The sequence below is a fragment of the Dromiciops gliroides genome, chromosome 6 (genome assembly GCF_019393635.1).
Source record: "Dromiciops gliroides isolate mDroGli1 chromosome 6, mDroGli1.pri, whole genome shotgun sequence".
NCBI classification, from domain to species: Eukaryota; Metazoa; Chordata; class Mammalia; order Microbiotheria; family Microbiotheriidae; genus Dromiciops; species Dromiciops gliroides.
In genome coordinates, this window is record NC_057866.1 from 188,061,495 (window position 1) to 188,087,506 (window position 26,012).

At 39.0% G+C, this 26,012-nt stretch overlaps 1 protein-coding gene across 3 annotated transcripts in view; it reads left to right on the forward strand.

Annotated features, from left to right (window-relative positions):
- PALLD (palladin, cytoskeletal associated protein) overlaps positions 1 to 26,012 on the forward strand; it is a 536,515-nt gene that overhangs the window by 243,009 nt on the left and 267,494 nt on the right. For all 3 annotated transcript variants that reach the window (XM_043971007.1, XM_043971008.1, XM_043971009.1), the window contains exon 9: positions 21,254 to 21,373. In XM_043971007.1, the coding sequence (XP_043826942.1) occupies positions 21,254 to 21,373 (120 nt within the window). The remainder of the gene's footprint in view (positions 1 to 21,253; positions 21,374 to 26,012) is intronic.

Genomic DNA, 26,012 nt, shown 5'->3' on the forward strand with positions numbered 1-26,012 from the left:
TTTGGGCATCGTTCCAAATTGCTCTACAATTCCACCAACATCCCCTCCAACATCCAATATTTTCTATTTCTGTTATATTTGCCACTCTGATAGGTATGAGGTGATACCTCAGAATTGTTTTAATTTGCATTTCTCTGATAGTAATCTAGAGATTTTTTCTTTTGATTATAAATATCTTTGATTTCTTCATCCAAAAACTGCCTGTTCAAATCCTTTGACTATTTATCAACTGGGGAATGACTTTTTATAAATTTGACTCAATTCTCTATATAATTGAGAAATGAAGCCTTTATCAGAGATACTTGTTTCAAAAATTCTTTCCCAGTTTTTTACTTCCCTTGTAATCTTGGTTACATTTGTTTTGTTTATACAAAAACTTTTTAATTTTACATAACCAAAACTATCTATTTTACATTTTCTTTTACTCTCTATATCTTCTTTGGTCCTAATTTCTTCCTCTGCCCATAAATCTGACAGATAAGTGATTCCATGCGCTCTTGATTTTCTTATGGTATCATCCTTTATGTAACTCATGTACCCATTTTGACCTTATTTTGGTATACAGTATGAGATGTTGGTCTATACCTAGTTTCTGCCATACTGTTTTTCCAGTTTTCCCAGCAGTTTTTGTCAAATAATGAGTTTTTGTTCCAAAACCTTAGATCTTTGGGTTTATCATATACTAGATTACTATAGTAGTTTACTATAGTATAATTTCTACCTATTCTATTCCACTGATCCACCTCTTTATTTCTTAAACAGTACCAGATTGTTTTGATAATTACTGCTTTATCTATCTATTGCCATATGAAAAAATGCTCTAAATCAGTATTGATTAGAGAAATGTAAATTAAAACCATGTTGAGGTACCACTTCACATCTATCAGATTGGCTAATATGACAAAAAAGGAAAATAATAAATGTTGGAGAAGCTGTGGAAAAATTGGAACACTAATGCATTGTTGGTGGAGTTGTGAACTGATCCAACCCCTCTGAAGAGCAATTTGGAATTATGCCCAAAGGGCTATGGGTCTGTATGTACCCTTTGACCCAGTAATACCACTGTTAGGTCTGTATCCCAAAGAGATCATAAAAAGGGAAAAGGACCCACATGCACGAAAATATTTATAGCATCTCTCTTTGTGTTGGCAAAGAATTGGAAATAGAGGGAATGCCCATCAATTGAGGAATGGCTGAACAAGTTTTGGTATATGAATGTAATGGAATACTTTGTGCTGTAAGAGCAGGCAGATTTCAGAAAAACCTGAAAAGACTTAAGTGGACTGATGCTGAGTGAAGTGAGCAGAACCAGGAGAACATTGTACACAGTAACAGCAACAATGTGTGAGGATCAACTGTGATGGATTTGGCTCTTCTCAGCAGTGCAATGCTCCAAAACAATACCAAAGAACTCAAGAAATATTCTCCTCATCCAGAAAAAAGAACTGTGGATTCTGAATGCAGATTGAACCATACTGTTTCTACTTTTGGGGTGTTTTTTGTTTCTTTTTTGAGGTTTTTCCCTTGTGTTCTGATTCTTCTTTCACAATATGACTAATGTAGAAATATGTTTAATGTGATTACATATGTATAACCTATATCAGATTGCTTTCTGTCTTGGGGAGGGGTTGGAGACGGAGGAAGAGAGAAAAATTTGGAACTGAAAATCTTGTGAAAACAAATGTTGAAAACTATCTTTACATCTAACTGGAAAATAATAAAATACTTTTATTAGAATTACTGCTTTATAATAAAGTTTGAGGTCTGGTATTGCTAGACTACCTTCTTTCATATTTTTTCACTGATTCCCATGACATCCTTGAGCTTTTTTTCCAGATGAATTTTGTTGTTATTTTTTCCAGATCTATAAAATATTTTTGATCGCTTGATTAGCATAGCACTAAATAAATTAATTAACTTAGGTAAGATTGTCATTTTTATTATATTGGCTTGGCCTATTAATATTTTTATTATATTGGCTTGGCGATTAATATTTTTCCAATTGTTTATATCTGACTTTATTTGTGTGAAAAGTGTTTCATAGTTCTGATCATGTAGTTCCTGGGTTTGTCTTGGCAGGTAGACTCCCAAGTATTTTATATTGGCCACAGTGCTTTTGAGTAATTTATAAGGTATTTCCTCATGTGTGTCTCATGCATCTTGTTCTTCTTTTCCACTCCTACTACAATCACCCAAGTTCCAGCCCTTGGCTTTTGTAATGGTCTACTAACTAGTTGTTCTATGAGTAATCTCTCTCCTCTACACTCTATCTTCCACCCCACCAACTGAAAAACCTTCTTAGTGTACGAATGATCACATAATTCCTCTACCACAGGACTTTTGTTTGGTTCCCATTGCCTACTGGAAAATTTTAAAAAGTACAAACTGCTGAGTCTGGCATTTAAGACTCTCCAGATTTTTTTTTTGGGGGGGGGGCAGGGTGTCTAACTCTCCAGCCTTAGCTCCTACCACTCTTCTTCATAGGCTCTACACTCCAGCCAAACTGGATTATTCTCCAGCCCTCATTCTCATTCCATCATCTCCTGTCTCAGAATATGCATATGCCTTCATACCTAGAAAAGCTTTCTTTCACCACATCCACCCAATCCATGTATTAAATGACCCACTTCTGAAAGGCCCAACTCTCCTGCCATCTCTTCCTCCTAATTCTCTGATATCTTCCTTACCCCTAGTCCTGCCTCAGCTGGAAATGATCTTTTTACCTCTAAGTATTCTTTACCTAGATTTTTCCCTTGAACCTGTCCCTTTCTTCCATGTCCCTGTAATTTGTGTGATTAAAATCTCTGATTTTAAAATCATTTAAGAATCATGTAAAGATGCATATCCTATCTGTCTTTGAATTTCCAGTCAACAAAGTAAATCCCCTTCAGTCTTTTATTTAAGTAGGTGCAGGAATAATGTTTGTTGACTTGAATTGAATTATTGAATTCTGTCTCCTTCTCCATACTCTATACTTTCTTACTTACATTTGTTATTCAGTTTGGTCTGAAAACATGTCAGAGAGTATTAGTTCTTTAAACAATTCTCCATTTAAGTCACCATAATAATAAGCTCTGTGAATTAGCAATATTTGGTGCTAGAAATATTTGGGACATCTTTATGCACATTAAATATAATTTAGAATCAATAGGGACTTAGATAGAAAGTGCCCCACTCTGACCTTATTTATTAGCCAAATGTAATTTTTAGTACATGTTTCCAAATTAGTACTTCCTTTTTTATGGTAAATTACCTAATGCCTTTAAAGGTGCTTTTAAGAATGAGGAAGTATAATATTGCATTCAGGGATAAGTATGCTACACTAATCAATTAGCAGACATAATAATTCTTAAGTGTCTACTATGTTCCAGGGTATTACAGTAGGCACTGGAGATAAAAAGACAAAAATGAAATAGTCCTTCCCCAATGTAAGGAATTTAAATTCTAATAGTGAAGATACCCTGTATATATAAGGAAAAAAATCCATGAAAAGAAAAAAAATTAAACAAAGGGATGTCGATACACACTATGACTTATGTCGAATGTTGCATGTAATTTTCAGAATAATCCAGATATTGATAGAAATTTACATTTAAGAAATATCCCCAAGCACTCTCTACAAAACTGAAGATACCTTTTAATATGTTACCAAATGTTTCCTTCCCCTACTCTGTCAACCAAAAACACAAAATAAAAGAGATGTTGATGTGTTCCTTTGATTTAAATCATCTGATAAATATATCCAATGAGGCATTCCATGTTTTAGGGAATATAATATTGTCTAAATTTAGCCAACTACTACATTCCTAAGAATAGGATCCCTTGTAAGTTATATCCTAGCTGCATGGAGAAAAGAAAAACAGAGAACATTGGCAGGTGATGAATTAGGAAAGCCTGGGCCAATGTTGTTTTCAAAAAACTGTAATGTATACATCCTCAAGAATTGCATAAAAGATGCACCATTAGGATCATACTGTTTCTCCCTTTCTTCATTCTCCCTCTCTGTCTCTGTCTCTCTCTCTATCTCTCTCCCCCACCCCATCCTACCTCTTCTCCCTATCTCCTTCTCTCCCTCCCTCCACTCTACTGCAAAGATTGTTATAAAGTTCTAAGTATTCTAATTGTCTCTTGACTGGAATTCACTATTACCACGATGCAGCCTCTATGGATTAACAAATGTGGGTGAAAGAAAGCAATAGCCAAGTTTCTCCCCATGAGCTCATGAAGCTTTGATATGATGTCGAAACAGGTTTTTCTTGTCACTGCTGTATTGTATCTGTCTAATGGGTTTTACACTCCCTTCTCTGTCTAGACGGAAGTCAGCTTGCATCACAAATCTTTCCGACTGTTTTGTGAATTAATAGCGAGTCAGCCTTCTTGAGTCCAACATCCGTTTGTCAGATTACCTGCTCTGTGCTGCTGCCTTGACATTCTGACTTTGTATTGATTGAATCCTTCAAAGAGCAGTCTGCTCAGGGGGAGGAATAAGGCAAGTGTCTCACTTGCCAGCTGTTGATGCCTTGGCTATTACTCAGCTGTCTGGATACAGCCACAAACTGTATTGAGTTACTATATCACCATTGTCTAAGACCATGGAAGAAGAAAAATGTCAAAAATAACTTTTCCTAGCTAGTCAGGGAATCACACACATGCAAGAATAATGTCTCTTGCTTCCAGGGCAGCTCTCTGGAGACTAATACTGCTTGCCTTGGATTGTGCCGAATAGATTCTAGGTTTGCAACTGCAGAGCATAAAATAACCAAACTGTATGATGGGCAACTTGTACTGAGCAATCAAATGCCATTGCACCAAGTTTGTACTGTGAAAAGGAAAGATCACTAGGCACCCTTGTGCACCCTAGTGTTGTGTCTTGGGTTCACTGGGCATTGTCTTATGTTTAAAAGGATATTGACTCTGGAGTTGGAGGACCTGATCAAATGTCACCTTTCACACTTACTAACTCTGTGCTTGGGCAATTCAAATCTCTTTTCTTGGCCTCACAGTTTCCTCATCTATAAAATACAAGCATTGGACTAAATGCCTTCAAAGGTCTCTTTCAGTTCTAGATCTATGATCCTCATACTTGAAGTGTTCTACTTTGATTAAACTGGATCTATGCTCTTTAGACATACAAGAGAGAACCCTAAATTTAGAATTGACCTCAGGTTCTATTCCCAACTCTGATACTCAATAACTATGTGACCTTGGGGAAGTCACTTAAACACTTGATGCCTTAATACTTTCCTTTGTAAAAAGTTGATGATAATATTTTACTACCTACCTCACAGAGCTGATGCAGCAGAAGCATTTTGGGAACTTCAAAAACACATGGAAATGTGAGCTGCTATTATTATTGGAATGATATTATAGATTAGCAACTCAAAGTGGAGACTGAATCCTGGGTTTAGCAACAGAGATAGAAAGGGGGTGTAATTATCAAAAAAAAAAAAGCTATTGAATAAGAGTTCTTTAGAAGTTTCAGTTGTGTGTGACTCTCCATGACCCCATTTAGGGTTTTCTTGGAAAAGATACTAAAGTGGTTTGCTATTTCCTTCTCTAGCTCATTTTAGAGATAAAGAAACTGAGGCAAATAGAGTTAAATTACTTGCCCAGGGTCACACAACTAGCAAGTATCTGAGGCTGGATTTGAATTCATGAAGATGAGTCTTCCTTGATTCCAAACCCAGTGAACTATTCCTGACTCTCTGTATTCTCTTGAGAATAACAAGAATGAGACCTGTGCTTAAGAAGGAGGGACTAAGACTTGCATATGAGAAAAATTAAAGAATTATACAATGACAGACAGACTACAGTAGAAAAAACACTTGATTTGGAGTAAAAGGGAACCTAAGTTCAAATCACAGCTCTGCCACTTATTGGCTATGTGATTTTGGGCAAATTATTTAGCCTGTTGGCCCTCAGTTTCATTATCTGTCAAATGTGAGACTGGACTTGATGACCTCTGAGCTCTAAATTTATGGTCCTACATAATAAAGATAATAAAGTGATAAGTGTAACATGAAGTGCCCAAAATGTTTGGTAACAAGTGCCAAGATTGGCCAAGAGGGGTAGGGATCAAGCTATTCCAGATTAGTTGGAGATGATCTCCTGGAGAAAGCAGAACTGGAGGCTTAGAGGCAGAAAGGTACTGAGAGATCATTTAGTCCATTTTACACAGAGAGATTCAAAGAAAGTAAATGACTGGTAAAGTGTCTAACCAATAATAAGGATTGGTGCCAAGACTATAGACTGAACTTTCTAACTCCTGGCACCACCTCTCTAATTATAATTGGACTTAGGAGAATGAGTAGGCTTTGGAAAGGCATGTGGAAAGGAACCAGATGGAAAGAAACAAGATGAATGTGGGAAGGAGCACAAAATAATAATAGATCGTCCATATTCCAAGGCACAATAATGCTTAAAAGTATAATGTGCTTTACATACAATCTTTTAATTATTGTGGCATACAGTTTAGGGCAATGGACTTGGAGTTAGGAAGCCCTGAGTTCAAATCCAGGCTCAGGAACTCAGTAGCTGTGCAACATACCTTAGTATCATTTATCCCTGTCTTCTAAAAGTAATCGATATTTACCCATCATGGTTCCCACCAAGGTACAGGAAGCCTCAAGACACAAAAGAATCCAGAGGTACCTACTCTGCAAGGTGATCGTAAGTGAAGTATTTTGCAAACCTTAAAATGCTACAGAAATGAGAGGTATTAATATTATTTTAGCTAGACAATTAATTAGACAATTTTATTCAATGGACCTATTTTTAAAAAAAAATCACTGAAGTGAAAATTCTTTTTAAAAGTTAGTCTTCATTTGCAAAGACTACATTTAAACTATCCCTTTAAAACTCTAGGGAGCAGCTAAATGGCACAGTGGATAGAGCACCGGCCCTGGAGTCAGGAGTACCTAAGTTCAAATCCGGCCTCAGACACTTAACACTTCCTAGCTGTGTGACCCTGGGCAAGTCACTTAACCCCAATTGCCTCACTAAAAAAAAAAACAAACAAACAAACAAACAAAAAATTCTAAAGGAAAGAAAATAGATTTTGAGCTGGAAAGTCTAAATCAAGACCCTTTTGGCAGTCTGCAAAACCTATACACCCATCTCAGAATAATGGTGTTAAAAAACACCTCATAATAAAAGAAAACACTAGGGAGCAGCTAGGTGGTGCAGTGGATAAAGCACTGGTCCTGGAGTCAGGAGGACCTGAGTTCAAATCCAGCCTCAGACACTTGACACTTACTAGCTGTGTGACCCTGGGCAAGTCACTTAACCCCTATTGCCCCCCCAAAAAAAATTTAAATGCTAGATTTCAGTTGGAGACAGTGAAAATAAAGATGTAGGGATTTTTGTTATGCAGGTTCTTATTGACCCTCCTAGATTCTATCCCCAGACCCTTCAGTGGTATGTGTACCCCAAGTTAAAAACCAATGTTCTAGTGGATACTTTTGACTGAAACAAAACAAGACAAAATGAGCATTCTGAAGATAAATTATTATTATTATTGACAGTTAAAAGGGAAGTAGTAAAGTACTGGAGATCCATGATGACATTGCCCAATTAGTTTTATCTCTGGAAATGCCCAGGAGAGTAGTTTTAATTGATTGTTATGACACCAAAAGCTGATTTCATGTTTATTGATAACCCAACCTAGGCCTAGAGGATGAAGGACTGGCTGTAGGATGTTGGACAGATCTTCCTCCTACCTCTCCCCTCTGTTTTTTTTTTTAACTTTTTTTTTTTAAGTGAGGCAATTGGGGTTAAGTGACTTGCCCAGGGTCACACAGCCAGTAAGTGTTAAGTGTCCGAGGCCGGATTTGAACTCAGGTACTCCTGACTCCAGGGCCGGTGCTCTATCCACTGCGCCACCTAGCTGCCCCTCTCCCCTCTGTTAATGTGATGAATTCCAACAACCCAATGCAACAGTCACCTATTAAGTAATTTCTTTGATTTGCAATGCACTGAGAGATAGGAAGAATACAAACAGAAAAATGCAACAGTTCCTGCCCTGGAGGAACTCACATTCTCCTAGAGGACTGCAACACAGAGTATATCAAAAGGAATCAAAAGGGAGAAGCACTAACAACTGGGGAAATCGGGAAAGGCCTGCTATAGGGATTGGCACCTGGGCCCTGCTCTGAAGGAAGCTAGGGAGTCAATGAAGTGCCCTTGAGGGACGATTGCATTTCAGACAGAGGGGTTAGGGACCACCTGTGCAAACCCATGGAGGTGAGAATGGATTGTCCCATGGCAGGTAGCTTACAGGCCAGTTTGACTGGAGTAAACAATGCACAGAGGAAAATAAAATAAAATTAAGACTGAAAAAGTAGAGGAGATCCCTTACATCTCAATTCCCCTCCAAGGTAACAAGGTCATGATAATTTGCAGGTAGAGGGAGGTGACAAAGAGCTGGTAATGCAAAGCTGCAGACTTGGTGTCACCTTCTCCAACACTGATTGATAAGCAGGACTGACTGGAAATAAAGGGTCCCAGAGTCAACATAACTTTCAATAATATAGCCAATATGGATGAGAAGCAGAACTTGAGCCCAGAGCTTCCTGACTCCAAAGCTATTCCTTTATAACAATATTTTATTAGTAATAACTAACTCCCATTTTTAAAAAAATTTTTAATTAAAAATAAATAAATAAAATTTAAAAATAATAACTATTGCCTTGTTATGTGCCAAGCACTATACTAAGAACTTTATAATTACTATCTCATTTGATTCTGAGGACCTGGGAGGTAGATGCTATTATAATCCTTACTTTACAGATGAGGAAACTGAGGCAATACAGGTTAAGGAACTTGGACAGGGTCAAATAGCTAGTGTCTGAGGTCAGATTTAAACTCAGGTCTTCCCAATTCCATTCTCTATCCACTAGGCCACCTAGTTGTACATTTATCTAATATGACAACTCTCCTCCTAGTTGCATGCCAGGGCACAAAAACTAGGAATGAAGACACCTATAAAAATTCTTCATGTTACCTAAGAGACCCAGTAAGTTATATGGTCCTCACATTCCTCAGAGTTACAGGAGAATCAGTGGACAAAATGCTTTTTGTTTTCATTCAGTAAAGTGTTAAATGTGTTTCAGCCTTTCAATAGCATTTCAGAAGTACCCTCCCAGAGACACTGACTGCTGGAATTAAATAGCTGGCAGATAACTGAAAAGAAGCAGAATATGCTACAAAGAAAAAATAAATGAGCTCCCCATTTGTAACTATACCCCAGAACTGTGAGATGACATGGGTACTATTTATGTTAGGAAGTGTACTATTCACAGCCATTAAAATGGCTACTTTTATTGGAGTCCGTTTTTCAGCCCAGATGATAAAGCCCTTCAGTCATTTTTCAGTCATGTCCAACTCTTCATGAGCCCATTTGGGGTTTTCTCAACAAAGATACGGGAGTGGTTTTCCATTTCCTTCTCCAGCTTATTTTATAGATGAGGAAACTGAGGCAAATGGGGTTAAGTGACTTGCCCAGGGTCACGCAATTAGTGTCTGAGGCTGGGATGAGTTTTCGTGACTGCTGACCTGGCACTCTATCCTCTGCACCAACTAGCTGCCCAATCAAGCCTTAACTTTTTTGCCCCCTGCCCCCATTTGACAAAGGGAGTCATTTTCTGATTTCCACACATTCCTAACATGTAGTTTGCAGAAGCTTAAATGTCTTTATTAGAAGGAAACGAATATCTCATCTCATTTCCTGAGACCAGATAACTTATAATACCTTCCCCTTTGACAAAAAATGTGAACCTCCTGAATTGTATTAAGCTTTTATCATAAGAAAATTATATGTCACTCTACCAAGATATCACTGTGAATTTTTGTTCCTGACTTTTTTTACTTCAGCTCCTTCTCAGTACTGCCTCTGTGTGTTGACCCTACAATAATGATGATTATTATTATTAAACTCATATTTGTACATTGTTATTTGCTCTTTGCATACATTTGCACTACTTTGTGGGCCTGACTCTTTCTTAATCTGTAAGATGAAGAGGTTGAGCTAGATGCTCTCAGTCCCTTTCAGGTGTCAAATTAGGATCTTAGGACTTTCTTTGATCATTACCATATTATCACCTCCGTTTTGCACATAAGGAAAGTGATATTAAGAGAAGGCTCAGAAACTTGATGAAAAGGTTTACTTTGCTTTATGCAGGAGAAAAAAATATGCAGTTTGTAAAGGGGATCTTGCTCAGTCACATTTTAAGTGGAATGAGGAAGTTTGCTATTTAAATTCTTTTGGGAAAACAATCCTAGAATAGAACAGTCACTTTACTTTTTATTTGATGTTTTTGTATACTTTGTGAGCAACTTAAAAGATTTATAGAGGGTTAATTAGGACCACTTGCTGCATCAGTTAGTATTAGGGCTCTCTGTATGAATTTGAGGAGTTTCAAAATGAGATGACTTGATCACTTTCTCTCGCCTATTTCAATTCCTACATTTGATAGTGAAGTCTCTCCAAACAAACAATCAGTAACCCATTTTCTTCACTCTAGAAAAGGAGAAAGTACATGCACATGACCTATATCCAAAGGAGATTTATTTGCAGTTGGCTGGGGATGAGAGGAGATGTTGAGATCCTCTAGAACTATGTCCACACTGGAATTATCACAAGTCTCCCAAAGATGGCTTCCCAGCTTTCCCTTTTATATTAAAAAAAAATGCTTTCCCATTTCTGAAGTGTGTTAGACATGTCAAAATCCTTCTGGAAGTTCCAGGATGGTGACTGGTTGAAAGAAAGATGTTATGTATTACTTCCACTTCCAAATCTACATTTTGAGATTTTTCACTTTAGTAATTAGTTGAAGGGCTTGGAATATTTCCTGTTTTACTCAAGATTGGTTGATGAGGAGGTTGAAGATGATCTCTATCTGTGATCTCAGAGCTATTTGGGTATTCTGTGACTCCCTTTGTATTCTATTCCAGTATTTCTAATGACTTAGAGATGGCTAAATTCTAAAAGGAGAGCAACTGTGTCTTTCTCACGGTATAGAGAAAAAACAATTAGATACCTTATACATTGTATAAATGGCAGCTATATGGTGAATTGGATAGAGCACCAGACCTGAAGCCAGCAAGACTCATCATCCTGAGTTCAAATACAGCCTTAGACACTAGCCATGTGATACTGGGAAAGTCACTTAACTCTGGTGCCTCAGCTCCTCATTTGTAAAATGAGCTGGAGAAGGAAATGGTAAAGCGCTTCAGTATCTTTGCCAAGAAAACCACAAATGGGGTCACAAAGAGTTGGACATGATGGAAATGACTCAACAACAACAAGAAAACACTCTTTCAATAGAGAGCCACATAATTAATAAACCTTGGAATGAGGAAAGTACTCCTTTTTCCTAACTTAAATCTTTTGTGATATCATTTGCATATGTTGGCAATCGTTCTAAAAAAATAGATACACAGGAGAGAGGGGGAGAAGGATAGATATTGATGTATAGATGATAGCTAGACAGAGATAGATGATAGATAAATAGCATGGGCAGATGATGGATGGATGGATGGATGGATGGATGGATGGATGGATGGATGGATGGATGGATGGACAGACGGACAGATAGAATAGATAGATAGATGATAAATAATTGCTAGCATAAATAGTGCTTTAAAGTTTGAACAGTGTTTTACATAGGCTATCTCATTTTATCCTTATAACATTGCTATTATGTTCTCCATTTTAAAGATGAAGAAATTGAAGTTGAGAGGAAACACAGGACCACATAACTACTAAATGTCTGAGACAGGAATCAGACTCAGGTCTTCCTGACTCCAAGTTCAAGATTTTATGCACTATGTACCACCTAACTGCCTAGATAGGGATAAAGCATTTAAGTTCTTACTATGGGCCAAGGAAGGCTGTCTATCCAGAGGCTCAGGAAGTCCAGGATTTGCTCAGAACTTCAGATAATTCAGACTTCCAGGAAGGATTGGCCTTTACCAGTCCTTCAGCCCTACCTCTTCTGTGATGGGAAAGGGATACAGAGTTAGTGAAGGTATTAGAGTACCATCCACCAGCACCATTGTGCTCAGACCAGCTGAAGAGATAAGCACACAAGAGTAAGCCCACATGGTGTCCTGACTCTGTCTGACTCATGTCCTGGGAGAATCTGAGAGCATTCCCCTAGACAGACTGGACCGATTATTGGGGTTAAGTCTGGATCCCTCTTGAAACAATGGCAATCACCCACAGAGGTACAAATGATTTATCATTTCTGGATCTTTGTTAATATGGCCAAGGAGCATCAATTATTTTTGTTAGGGCCTCTAGTCCAAACAGCGGACCTAGGTTTGAGGCCTAGCCACGTGCCTCACTTTCCTCATCTATAAAAAAAAAAAAAAAAGAAATTGGAGGGGGGGCTATCTGTAAGTCTTCTAGTTCTAAAAAGTCCATTTTATTTATTTTTGTAAAAAGATCTATTTTACTGTGATACATAGCACAATTGAGGAATTAGTCATTTCTTCAACCTTCTGAATTATGTGCATAGGAGTTTAGATGAAGTCAATGTATTGTTAATTTTTCTTAGTTATACTTTGTTTTAAGAGACTTTTCTCAAAGTGGTTGGACTGAATGGCTTCAGGGGTCCCTTCCAAATCTGAAATCCTGTGATTCTAACATCCTTTCTAGCTCTCAATTCCATAATTCCATGGTTTGCTATTATCTTTTAAGTAAAAATAACCCACATGAATATTATTTTGAGTTTAATATCTTCCTAACTTGAGAATTAGTCATTGAGGGGGCTGCTAGGTAGCACAGTTGATAAAGCACTGGCCCTGGATTCAGGAAGACCTGAATTCAAATATGACCTCAGATACTTGACACTAAGTAGCTGTGTGACCCTAGGCAAGTCACTTCACCCTCATTGCCCTAAAAAAAAAAAAGTCATCAAAAATAAAATGTAAATTTCATGAGAGCAGGGACTGTATCATTTTTATCTTCCTTTCTCTAGGACCTAGCATTGTATCTGGAAAATAGTAAGTAGTTAATCAATTAGTAAGTGCTTTTTGGTGGATAAATTGATTGGTTGATTAGAAGTCACCATGAAGTACATGAGACAGCCCTCACCATGGAGGGCTGAGAATTGAGAAGAATTGAATTTGACCTCTCTGCTATTACCATTCCAGCAGCAACTGGGAGGAAAGATCCCAATGATGTTGTGATAAGCTAGTGAGGGTTTTTGAACCTCACCACTGAAGCACTGCAAAAGCCAGAAAGTTCATGTGGAGTTAAGCAAACACATGTGTATTTCAATACACCTACCAAAAACAGAATGCGACTTTGCAAAGACTGTCCTGACCTGTTTTACTAATCTAGAACCTCGCCTGTGTTACTCTGTACCATCTGGTAGGGTCTTTCATGAATCATTTGTCTTCATTGTGGGTCCACTAAGACCCAACACACTCCAGTAATATGAAACGCCCTGACTGCTGTATGTGTGCTACTCAGAGCGGTTGCACCGGCTTGCCAAAGAAAGTATTTCAGTCTGAAGAGAATGCAGGCTGAGCTTTTAATTAGACACTCATTTCTGACTGATCTTTCCAGCACAGGAAGTCTTTAGACATGCAATGACTTCAAAAAAGAAAATTAATCCAGTTTTAATTGACACAGATGTGCTGCCTCTTAACAAAATATTCAGCGCACCCAATGCCTTGTGAATGAATTAAGGAAACTCCATTGAGACGGACTTAGGCAGCTGAATTCCTTTGTTCTCGTCACACTTTGATTCTCTAGTGAAGAAAAACAGTATGAAATAATGTCAGTCCTTTATTCAACTCGACATGTTCTTATTTACTCTGCTTTATATTGTCTCATTTTGCCAAATGAAATAATGTATATAATATGCTTCGCAAATCTTTTGACCTTCTATAAATGTGAGCCATTGCAATTATCTTTTGCTGTAAATTATACTGGGCCAGGATCAGCCTAAAAGCACATAAACCACAGTCTTCAGAATGGCATAACAAACCTCTAAACCCCAAAGCTGATTTTGTCCACAATTTCCTAATGGTATTTAATGGGAGAAGAACAGAATAGAGAAATTTTATTTATATACATATATGTGTGTGTGTGTGTATATACATATATACATGTATGTATGTGTGTATGTGTGTGTGTATATAAATACACACACAGTACAATACATTGTAATAAAATAGAATATAACAACATAATATAACATAATACAGAAGAGAACTCTCACTCCTATCCATAATGTACTCTGGAGTTTCTCTAATGTTTCCCAGAAACTTTTTCATTCTAGAAGTTCATTCTAGGCCTAGAGTAGAATTCACACACTATAAGCTCAGCCTCTGCAGCTTCTTCTTCTGATTGGATGACTCTTCTAAGAACCTTCATTTAAGGAGGGGGCCAGGCTAGCTAAGTCTCATTCCTCTCCAGACGACACTACAGGCTTTTTCTCCACCATGCCCCTATGCTATGCTTCCAGATATGTGTTGTCTTCCCATGGTAGAGGGTAAAGCTCTTTGAGGGCAAAAACTTTCTTTCTATGTTCCATTGCTTAGCACAAGCCATGGCACATAAAAAGTGTCTAATAAATGCTTGTTGACTGGCTGAGTGAAAGCTAAAAACCTGGCCTCGTATTTTATAGAAAAAACAGAAGGCATTCACCATGATTTCCCTATTCTTCCCTCTTATCACTCAGGTGCCTTCTGACACTTTCTCCTCCTTCATCCCTCCTTCATATGATGAAGTGGCCTTACTCCTTACAAAGGCTAACCCTTCTACTTGTTCAGATGATCCCATTCCATGCCGTCTCCTCCAAAAGATTTTCCCCTTTTTCATTCCCACTCTTTTTTGGGGGAGGGGCCAGGCCATGAGAGTTAAGTGACTTTCCCAAGGTCACACAGCTAGTAAGTGTCAAGTGTCTGAGGTCAGATTTGAACTCAGGTCCTCCTGAATCCAGGGCCGGAGCTTTATCCACTGTACTACCTAGCTGTCCCTCATTCCCACTCTTTATTTTCAATCTCTCCACGTTTACTGGTTCATAAACTATTGCCTGGAAATGTGTACATGTCTCTCTATCCTAGAAAAATCCTTGATCCTTCCATCCCCACTATCTTTTGTCCTACTTCTCTTCTGACCATTGTAGATAAACTCCTCAAAAAGGCCATCTACAATTAGTATCCCCTCTTTCCCTCCTCTCACTCTCCTCTTAGCTTCTTGTAGTCTGGCTTCTGACCTGGCCACTCCACCAAAACTTCTTTCTCTAAAGATACTAATAATCTCTTGGTCACCAAATGTTGCCTTTTCTCAGTCCTCATTCTCCTGCATTTCTCTGCCAATGTTGATACTGGTGATCCGATCCTCTCTCCTTTCTGGGTTGTCAGATCACCCCCCACCCCTGGTTCTCCTCCTGACTTATCTGACTTGTCTCCTTTGCTGAATTCTCCTCCAGATCATGGCCTCTAACAAGAGGTGCCCCTCAAGGATCCATCCTGGCCCCCTTCTCTTCTCGCTCTGTACTGAGCACTTGGCAATCTCAGCGGCTCCCATGGATTTGATAAGCACTTCTATATTGATGATTCTCACATCTATCTTTCCTGCCCCCATTTCTCCGCTGTCCTCTGATCTCACATCTCCAACTGCCTTTCAGATCTCTTGGACTGGATGGCTAGTAGACATCTTAAACACAACATGCCCAAAGCCAAACTCCTTATCTAGCCCCCTAAAGTTTCCTCCTACCCCCCACAATTGTCACCTCCTACCTGCCTCAGGTCTCTCCCTACTCTGGTCCATTCTCCATTCAGCCCCTCCCCCCCTTCACACACACACACACACACACACACACACACACACACACACACACACACACACACACACTACTCAATAAACTCCAGTGACTCCCTATTGCATCCAGGAGCAAATTGAAAATACTCTGGCATTCAAAGCCCTTCATATCCTAGTCCCCTTCCACCTTCCTAGTCTTCTGACGCCTTCCTTCCCAATGTGCATTCTGATCTGATGATACTGGCCTCCCAGCTAGCCCATGAAAAAAACACTCTGTCTTTTGGCTCCAAGCATTATCTCTGGCTCTCCCTCATGCCTAGAATGCTCTCCCTCTTCCCCTCTGACAATTGACCTCCCTGGTTTCCTTTAAAGCTGACATAAAATCCCACCTCTTAAAAGAAGCCTATCCCAGCCCCTAATTCCAGGGCTTCCTCTCTATTAATTATTTCCTATTATCCTGTATACAACTTGCTTTGTATATATTTGTTTGCATATTGTCTCTCCCAGTAGATTGTAAACTTCTCGAGGGCAGGGACTGACTATCTTGCCTTGTTTTGTATCCCTGACATCTAGCATGGTATCTGGCACGTGGTAGGCACTTAATAAATGTTTATTGAATTGGATGGAATTGATAAACAGATACAAATACAGATACATATAGCTATGTATCAAGTAGTTCAACAATGTATGAGAAGAAGGGCTACAAAGGTCCCAAATGGAGGAGGGGTGATATATTCATGGAGTTGATTGCCTTTGTATGTTGGAGTATGAAGAAGTCCTTGAGAACAATGATCGTTTAATTTTTGTCTTTGTACCCTCAGTACTTAGCATAGTGCCTGGAACGCAATAGGCATTTAGTAAGCACTTGTTGTTTGATTAATAATGAGACAAATGATTATTAATAGCCAATGCTTTGGGAAGATCCAAAGTTCTCCCCGCTTTTTTCTAAAGTCCTCATTTTAAGGCTCAGCCTCTGAAGAACAGGACTAATGATAACAGAAAGGATTAACGTTCTCTTCAATCTAGATATTGCTACCCCCCACTCAACTTTACAAGGAATTTAATCTAAAGTAAAACTCCTGGTCCATGGTGTTCTGCTCAGGCTTGAGTGGAGGAATATAGACCCTTTGTCTAGATTTCCCCAGGCTTGGGCTGATTTGGAAGTAAATGACATGATCAAAGTTACATCACACTGCTGAGTGAGATGAGTAGAACCAGGAAAACATTGTACACAGTATCAACAACATTGTGTGTTGATTAACTGTGATAGACTTGACTCTTCTCAGCAATACAATGGTCCAAGATAGTTCCAAAGGACTCATAATGGAAAATGCTCTCCAAATCCAGAAAAAAGAACTGTGGAATCTAGATGCAGAATGAACCATACTATTTCTATTTTTTTGTTTGTTTTTCTTTTTTGAAGTTTTTCCCTTTTGTTCTGATTCTTCTTTCACAGCATGACTAATGCAGAAATATGTTTAAGGTGATTGTACATATATAACCTATATCAGATTGCTTGCTGTCCTGGGGAGGAGGGAGGAAGAAAAATTTGGAACTAGAAATCTTATAAAAACAAATGTTGAAAACTATCACTACATATAACTAGAAAATAAAAATAATAAAATACAAAAAAAAGTTACATCTCACACACATACACACACACACACACACACACACACACACACACCTTCCCCAGTCATTAGAATGGGTCCCCCTCTCATTATAATATTCATTCTCTCATTAATTGTCGACCAATCAAAGTTGATTGATTTCCTCAAGGATACTTACTTTTCCAAGGGTACATAGACTATGAGCCCACTGCCACTATTTGTCTTTGGCATTTGAGAGTGTTATTGACCCATTTTATTGGTAATATATTAGCATTATTAATAAAATTATTAATTACCCCCAAACTATAGCTCTTTGATTTTTTGAACATCACAATTTCCTCTAAATGTTTGGCTAATTTTAAGAGACCTCTCACCAAATTTTGAAAATCTAAACTCTCTGGATATTTGAAATATAAAAGAGAGGATGATCAGTAGTGTCAAGTACATCACATAGTTCAAGGGGGATGAGAACTAAAATTTATAACAATAATAATAATAATAATAATAATAATAATAATAATAATAATGGCAAGGATAGCTAACATTTATATTGTGCTTACTAAATGCCAAACACTGTGTACTAAGTGCTTTACAATTATTATTTCATTTGATCCTTACAATAACCATGAAAAGTAAAAATGGCTATCCCCATTTTTACAAATGAGGAAACTAACTGGATTTGGCAATTTAGGAGTGAAGGGGATAATCAGTGATCTTAGAGTGAGCAGTTTCAGTAGAATGGAGAAGGAGGTAACATTGTAGAGTGCACAGGTATTGAGAAAGTGGATAGAGATTACTCTTCCTAGAAATTTGCTAGTAAAGAGAAAAAGAGAGAAGAGGTGATAATATCTCAGAAGAGGAGCTGTGGCAAGGGAATCTTGATTAAGCTATGGTCCTCTTATCAGATCAGGAAGATATGAGCACATTGTCTGATAGAATCCAACTCAACAAACATTTCCAAAGCATATGCTTTTCTCTGGAGATTTTTGAAAATGCCTTCACTGATGGCACCAAATTATGAGCAAAGTTTGTGGCTTTCTTGGTACATGTGGCTCACTACAGAGCCCTCTTCTTCTAGCCTTTCTATCTACAATTTATTCACTCTTGATCTTTCTTCGCCTTCACAAAGGCCTTTCTTTGACATGACCTGTTACCATTAGATTCAGAAAGAGTACGGTGCTCCTACTTAACTTAGGAAAACGCAAGTCAGTCTTATCTCTCGTGATGACTAGTTGCAGTTCCTGGTGAAATAAATTCTTTTTCATCTAGTTTTCATGGGATATGAGCATGGGAAATTCTTTCCCTCTGACAGGTTAAAATCAACATTATCAGGGTAGTCTTTCATCAAAAGCTAGAAACATTAATACAACTGGTTTCTTTAATGACTCGTAGCCTAATGGACTAGATATATAAATATGGCATGGAAAGCAATGTTTAGCCCTTTCATTTAGTTATATAAGGCATGAAATTTAGTAAACAATATTTTAAGGCCCTAATCCATAATTTAACAGGTGTAGAAATTTGTCTTGGTCTTCTCCCCCACCAACTCATCTATACATTTTAGTCCCCTTCATCATTAGATCATCATTACACATCTATCCTATTGGATATTGCCAAAATTAGACTTAAAAAAAATCCCCTATTTCTAAAAGTTCAAAATCATATAAAATGACACTAAAAGAAGGAGAAAATAGGTGTCTACTTACCCAAGGTATATACCTGGCCTCCCTACTGGAGACCTGAAGAACTAACCATGGGTAGTTTTGGTGGCTGGGTGGCACAGTGGATAGAGTACTAGGCTTGAAGTTAGAGAAACTCATCTTCCCAAGTTCAAATCTAGCCTCAGACACAACTAGTTGTGTGACCCTGGGCAAGTCATTTAACCCTGTTTCACTCAGTAGACACTAGGGAGCCATGGAAGACTTTTGATCAAAGGAGAGCCATGGCCAGATTCATAAATAAGGAAGTTAAGACTGGCATCAGTATGAAGGGTGGCTTAGAGGGAAGAGAGAACAGAAGGACCACTTTTTAGGAGGCTTTGGCAGTCATCCACATATGTGGAAATGAGTAGTAATGGTTACGATAAGAGAAAGAAAAGGATAGATAAAAGAAAAAGTTCAGAGGATAGAATTTATGAAACTCAGTAATTAATTGGAAGGCAGGTAGGTAGCACAGTGGACAGCTGGGTATGAAGTCAGGAAGATTCATCTTTTTGAGTTCAAATCTGGCCTCAGACACTTACTAGCTGTGTGACCCTGGACAAGTCACTCCACCCTACTTGTCTCAGTTCTTCAACTATAAAATGAGCTGGAGAAGGAAGTAGCAAACCACCCCAGCATCTTTACCAAGAACACCCTAAATGGTGTCATAAAGAGTTGAAATGACTGGAACAACTGAATGACAACAACAAATTAATTGGATAGGAGAAGTGAGAAAAGTGAGTCCAAAAAAAAAAATACCACTGTCCTTTGGGAATACTGTTCATTGAGTAAATGATGGTTCTACTGACCAAAAAACATAGCAAAGTCAAAAGGAGCAAGTTTACAAGCAAGGTCAGTTTGGGTCAGGTTTGAAGTTGCAATGGGACATCTTGCTAAAGACACAACCAGAAAAGTGTATTTGGAGGGGCAACTAGGTGGCGCAGTGGATAAAGCATTGGCCCTGGATTCAGGAAGACATGAGTTCAAATCTGGCCTCAGACACTTGACACTTACTAGCTGTGTGACCCTGGGCAAGTCACTTAACCCCCATTGCCCCACCAAAACAAAACAAAAAAAGTTTATTTGGGACTGGGGAAAGAGGTCAGGGCTGGGAATAAATGTTCATTTATCTGAATGGTAGTCATCACAATAGCTAAGGGAATTAATAACAAAGAAGAAAACATAGAGAAAAGATAAGTTCCAAGGACAGAAGCTTCACAAAGGAAGAGAAACCACCAAAGGAAAAAGTGACACAATGACCATAGAGGTAGAAAGCTAATATAGAGGAGCATCATGGAAGCCAAGGGTAGGAGAGTATTAAGCAATAATTGTAGTCAGAGGTGGCCAAGGAAGATGAGGACTGAGAAGAGACTACTACATTTGGAAATTAGATCAGGTCAGTAGTAACCTTGGAAAGAGCTGTTACTCCAGAGTGGTGGGCGTGGGAGATCAATTGCTAGAGGATGATGAGTTTAACTGGTGGTGAGGAAATAAAGACAGTGAATATAAACTATTCCTAGAAATTTAAAGGAAAAAGAGGGGGGGGGAAGGGATGTTAGCCTGAGACAGGGACAAAGTCAAAGGAAAATGGTGTTTCTAGGGTGGGAAAACTTAAAGCATATTTGTAGGCAGTATGAAAGGAGCCAGTAGAAGAGAAATTGAAGAGTCCAAAGAGAATGGAGATGATCAATAAATCAAAGTACAGGATGAGAGAAAGAATTAAGGATTATAGTTGACAGTGTACAGAGGAAAAGGGGAGGAAATGCCTGCTAATAAAAAGTAGTTTAGAGATACTGACTTTTCAGCTAAGTAGTTAATGGCACTGCAAACATACTTATATATGTACTTCTCATCTCCCCTCATTAAAATATAAACTTCTTCCATTCTTTGCATTTGTAACCTCAGTGCCTTGCACAATGCTTGGCATATAGTAAGTGCTTAATTAATGTTTGTTGATTGATTGTTGGAATGTGTAAGTAAAGGTAGGAGGGGAAGAAACTTGACTGAAAACTTTTTTAAACTAAAAGATCCTTTTGTATGACTAATTATGATTCCCTGATTTCTCTATTTTTTTTTAAATAAATTTGGGTTTTTTCCCCAGTTTCTTATCAGAGAGTGCTTTCATGTCACTCCTATGGACTGACCTAATCTCTGTTCTTTTCCAGAGGAGATTTGCACCCTGGTTATTGCAGAGACTTTTCCTGAGGATGCAGGAATCTTCACGTGCTCTGCAAGAAATGAGTATGGATCTGTGACCAGCACAGCAGAGCTAGTTGTCAGCTCAGGTACATGAGTGATGGGGAAATGCAGCATTTCTGCAACATCATGTCAGATCCCTGCCTGTGACAGCATACAGAGTTCTAAGTAATTACTTCAGAAAACAAGTACTGTGCTTCAGGAAACAGTTCTCTAAGCATCCCGGCTGATGTTCCTGTGTTATCTCTGCTGAAGTCTTGCTCGGTTCTCCCAAAGGGCAACTTTGTAAATGGAAACAAAAGCCATTTTTGATGGAGAAACATGGAAATGGGAAAAGAGCTTTCAAGGCCATGTGATATCAGTACACACACACACACACACACACACACACACACACACGTGTTCATGTGTAAAAATCCTATATAGTGGGGCAGATAGATGGCGCAGTGGATAAAGCACTGGACCCTGGATTCAGGAGGACCTGAGTTCAAATCTGGCCTCAGACACTTGACACTTACTAGCTGTGTGACCCTGGGCAAGTGACTTAACCCCAATTGCCTCACCAAAAAAAAAAATAATCTTATATAGTATCATGGAAAAAAAGTATTACCATTGGTCTTGGAATCCAGAAATTTCCAGTTGTGCCTCTATTTCCCTTCCTGCAAAATGGAGATAATAATTCTCATTCTACCTTTCCCATAGTTGGTTCTGAGGAACATGCTTTTCAAGCCTTTAAAACACTATAGAAATGTAGTCCAGGATTATGGCATCATAGGAAATTATTTTAGAAACTCAGAAGCTAATGGATCAGATCCTGTTAACATGTAACAGCTGAAGTTAATGCAGCAAGGCATGAGGAAGCTGTCACTCAGGAGAGCCAGACAAAGGGAAATATAAGAAAACTGCTAATAGGGGAAAGGAGAAATGATTTTTTTAATCTATGAAATCAAATTTCATCTGCCACTAGACACAATCACTCTGTGAAAAGAGTAGCACCCTTCTTAAAAAATTTTTATTTTATTTGTGATATTAATTATATTTTGTACATATATCAAGCATAAATATAATATAAACAGACACATATATGACATATATAATGTAAGTTTTCTACATTATTACATTTATACCTAGATATATTCTAATACATATAACTTAGTATTTTAATTCCTTAAATAACTTTTATAAATAACAAATACATATAAATTTATATAAATAATTTGTGACAAATTTGTTTAAATATAATTACTATATAAATACCTAAATAACTCATAAATATACAATATATATGTGTGTGTATAAATACATATGTACCTCCTGTACCTTTCCCAGTACACCCCTCCCCCACCTTTCCAGATTAAACATTTTCATTTATATTTTTCTATTCCAATCTCTAGCCCTCCCGGACTCCTTTCCCTTCCCCCCTCCCCGGGGTGGTACATAATCCAATATGGGTTATACATATATAATCATGGAAAACATCACTATATCTGTCACTTAATGAAAAAATGGAGAGTAGTACACTTTATTGTTCCTGTTTTTTAAAAAAGCAACAATGTATGTAGGGACAACTAGATGGTACAGTAGATAGAGTGCTGGCCCTAGGAGTCAGGAGAACCTGAGTTCAAATCTGGCTTCAAACACTGTGTGATCCTGGGCAAGTCATTTAAACCTTATTGCCTGCCCCCCCCACCAAAAAAAAAGGATGTCAAAAAGCAATTGAAATAGCCAAAGTTGGCCCCAAAGAAGAGATCTGAGAAGGTACCTTTCCCTATTTCTTTTCACATTTGAGGCGTTATAAGTGTGGAACACTAAATATAATGTCGAACTTTTTCAATCTGTTGGTTAGTTTTGCTGAACTGATATTCCCTTTTTTAAACATCTTTTCTGGGGGCAGCTAGGTGGTGCAGTGGATAGAGCACTGGCCCTGGAGTCAGGAGGACCTGAGTTCAAATCCGGCCTCAGCCACTTAACACTTACTAGCTGTGTGACCCTGGGCAAGTCACTTAACCCCAACTGTCTCACCAAAAAAAAAAAAAAATCCTTTCTTATAGGGTATTTCTCCCTGGGGGAGAAGGTAGAGGTGAGAACAGACGCAGGAAATGTTGTTAAAATGAACTCACAAATCAGCCACTTAATGTGAAAAATATTATCTCTTTTTAGTATTTTATTTCAGCCTAAGGACATTCATTACATTGCCTCTCTCGATTATCACCTTTCTAGAAACATCTTCAGTACTTCTCAGTCTCCCCATAGTGCCTGCCCAGTACAGTGCTTGGCAGTAGGCCATCAATCACGATCTGGTGTTTGATGAACTGGAGTGTCACTGGACATTTCTTTTCTGATTCCTGAAGAGTAGGAACTTGGTGCTAGGTGGCAGCAGAGGCAAGATAAAAAGAAGTCAAGAGATAGGAGAACAGCCATTGTAGACTCCTGTGGCTACTCCCAATCAGGAGCAGAAAAAAAAGAAGGCCCAGCACAGCATGGGAAGATCTGATGCCAATGAGCTATTCTTTAGTGCAGAGGGAAAGCCTGAGCTAAGAACTAGATTTGAGGAACTAGAAGGAAGCCCAGATGTAGGTTCTTCCACCAACATACTGAGCACATTATAAGATGGCCCCAGCAATAGTACAAGGATGGCTAATCCTGTCTCAGGGGTCAAAGAGACCATAGCTAGGAATTCCAGTGTTTGGAGTAAACTCAGTGGTGGCAGAAAGAGAGACCCAGAGATAGTTCTAGTGCTACTGAGAGGAAGAACAGAGCATGGCCAAGCCAGGTTAGGCCAAGGGGAGAGTTCATCTGTGCAGAGGATAGTAGACATTGGTATCCCAGGGCATTGAGAGTTAAAGAGGATGGTCTGACCAGGTTGAATGGATAGGGATGTGACCATGACCAGACCCTTGGGAGAATCCAGAGCCCAACAGAAGAAGGGAGGCAATCCTGCTATAAGGCTGGGGGCCAGTAGCTGACCATGAAGCAAGGAAGAAGCAAATTAGAAGAGCACCATGAAGGGGCAGCTAGGTGGCACAGTGGATAGAGCACCGGCCCCGGAGTCAGGAGGATCTGAGTTCAAATCTAGCCTCAGACACTTGACATTTATTAGCTGTGTGACCCTGGGCAAGTCACTTAACCCCCATTGCCCTGCAAAAAAAAAAAAGAAAAAAAAGGAGAAGAGCACCATGAGAAGAAATTACATCTCACTCACACACACACACACACACACACACACACACACACACACAGATGTTGGCACTCTTGGGCAAAGTCCCAGTGTCCCTGCCTTAGGGCCCTGTGAATATAATGGCATATGGAATTATTGCTTTGAGCTCTGTAGCCTTCCCCTGGGCTTGACCTGATGTGACTGCCTATGTACGCCACCACAATCAATCCACTCTTATAGAACACCACGTGCAAATGTCGATATTCCAACTACGTTGGCCTAGGTTTGCTTTGAGATCTGAGCTCTCAAGTAGATGCTTTACCTGAATTCGTGTTTCCCCATATGTAAAGTAGGGAGAGAATACACACTCCCCACCCACCTCGAGAATTCCTCTAGGTCTTGGGGAGCCCATGTCAGCAAGGCACATTGAGTTTGCTTAATCAGATCCATGGAGGTGTCCAGAGGGAGGACAAAGCAGCGTTCCCAGGCCTGTCAATTTTACCTTGGTAATATCTCTCAGATATGGCTCCTTCTCTCCTCTGACACTGCTACCACTATATTCCAGGCCCTCAAGCCTGTAGTACTAGAATAGCCTGATTTTGGGGCTTGCTTGCTGACCATGAAGCAAGGGAGAAGCAAATTAGAAGAGCACCATGAAGGGGCAGCTAGGTGGCACAGTGGATAGAGCACCGGCCCTGGAGTCAGGAGGACCTGAGTTCAAATCCAGCCTCAGACACTTGACATATATAGTTCTTACTATGTGTCAGGCACTGTGTTTAAGGACTTTATAATTATTATGTCATTTGATCCTCACAACAGCCCTGTTGAGGTAGGTGCTATTATTATTCCCATTTTATAAAAGAAAAAACAGGCAGACAGAGGTTAAGTGACTTGCCCAGGGTCACACAGTTAGTAGGTGTTTTAGGTTGGATGTGAAAAAAGGTCTTCCTGACTCCAGGCCCAGCATCCTGTCCACTTTGCCACCTGGCTGCCAGCCTTAAGTCTCTCCCCAGCCCACTCCATCCTCTGTTCATCTACTATAAAGTGATTTTCCTAAGGTTTAGGTTTGACTGTGTCACCTCTCCTGCTCAATAAACTCCAATGGCTCCCTATTGCCCCCAGGATCAAATACGAAATCCTCTGTCAATCAAAGCCCTTCATAACCTAGCCCTCCTCACCTCCCTTTTCCAGTCTTCTCCCATCTTACTCCTCACTATGTACTCTTCTATCCAATGACAATGGCTTGCTTATTCTTCTTCAAATCAGACACTTTCTCTCTAGGCTCTTGGTCTTTTCTCTGACTGTTCCCCATGCCTACTGTTTCCTCTGGCTTCCTTTATATAACAGCTAAGATCCTCTTTTACAAGAAGCCTTCCCCAACCCCTTTTAATTCTAGTGTCTTCCTGCTCTTCATAATAACCTATGTATAGCTTGTTTGGATGCAGTCATTTGTTGTCTCCACTGCTAGATGGTAAACTCCTTGAGGGCAAGGACTGTCTTTTGTCTCCTTATGTGTTCCCAGAAATTATAATGCCCAGCACATAGTATGTCCTTAATAAATGTTTATTAGT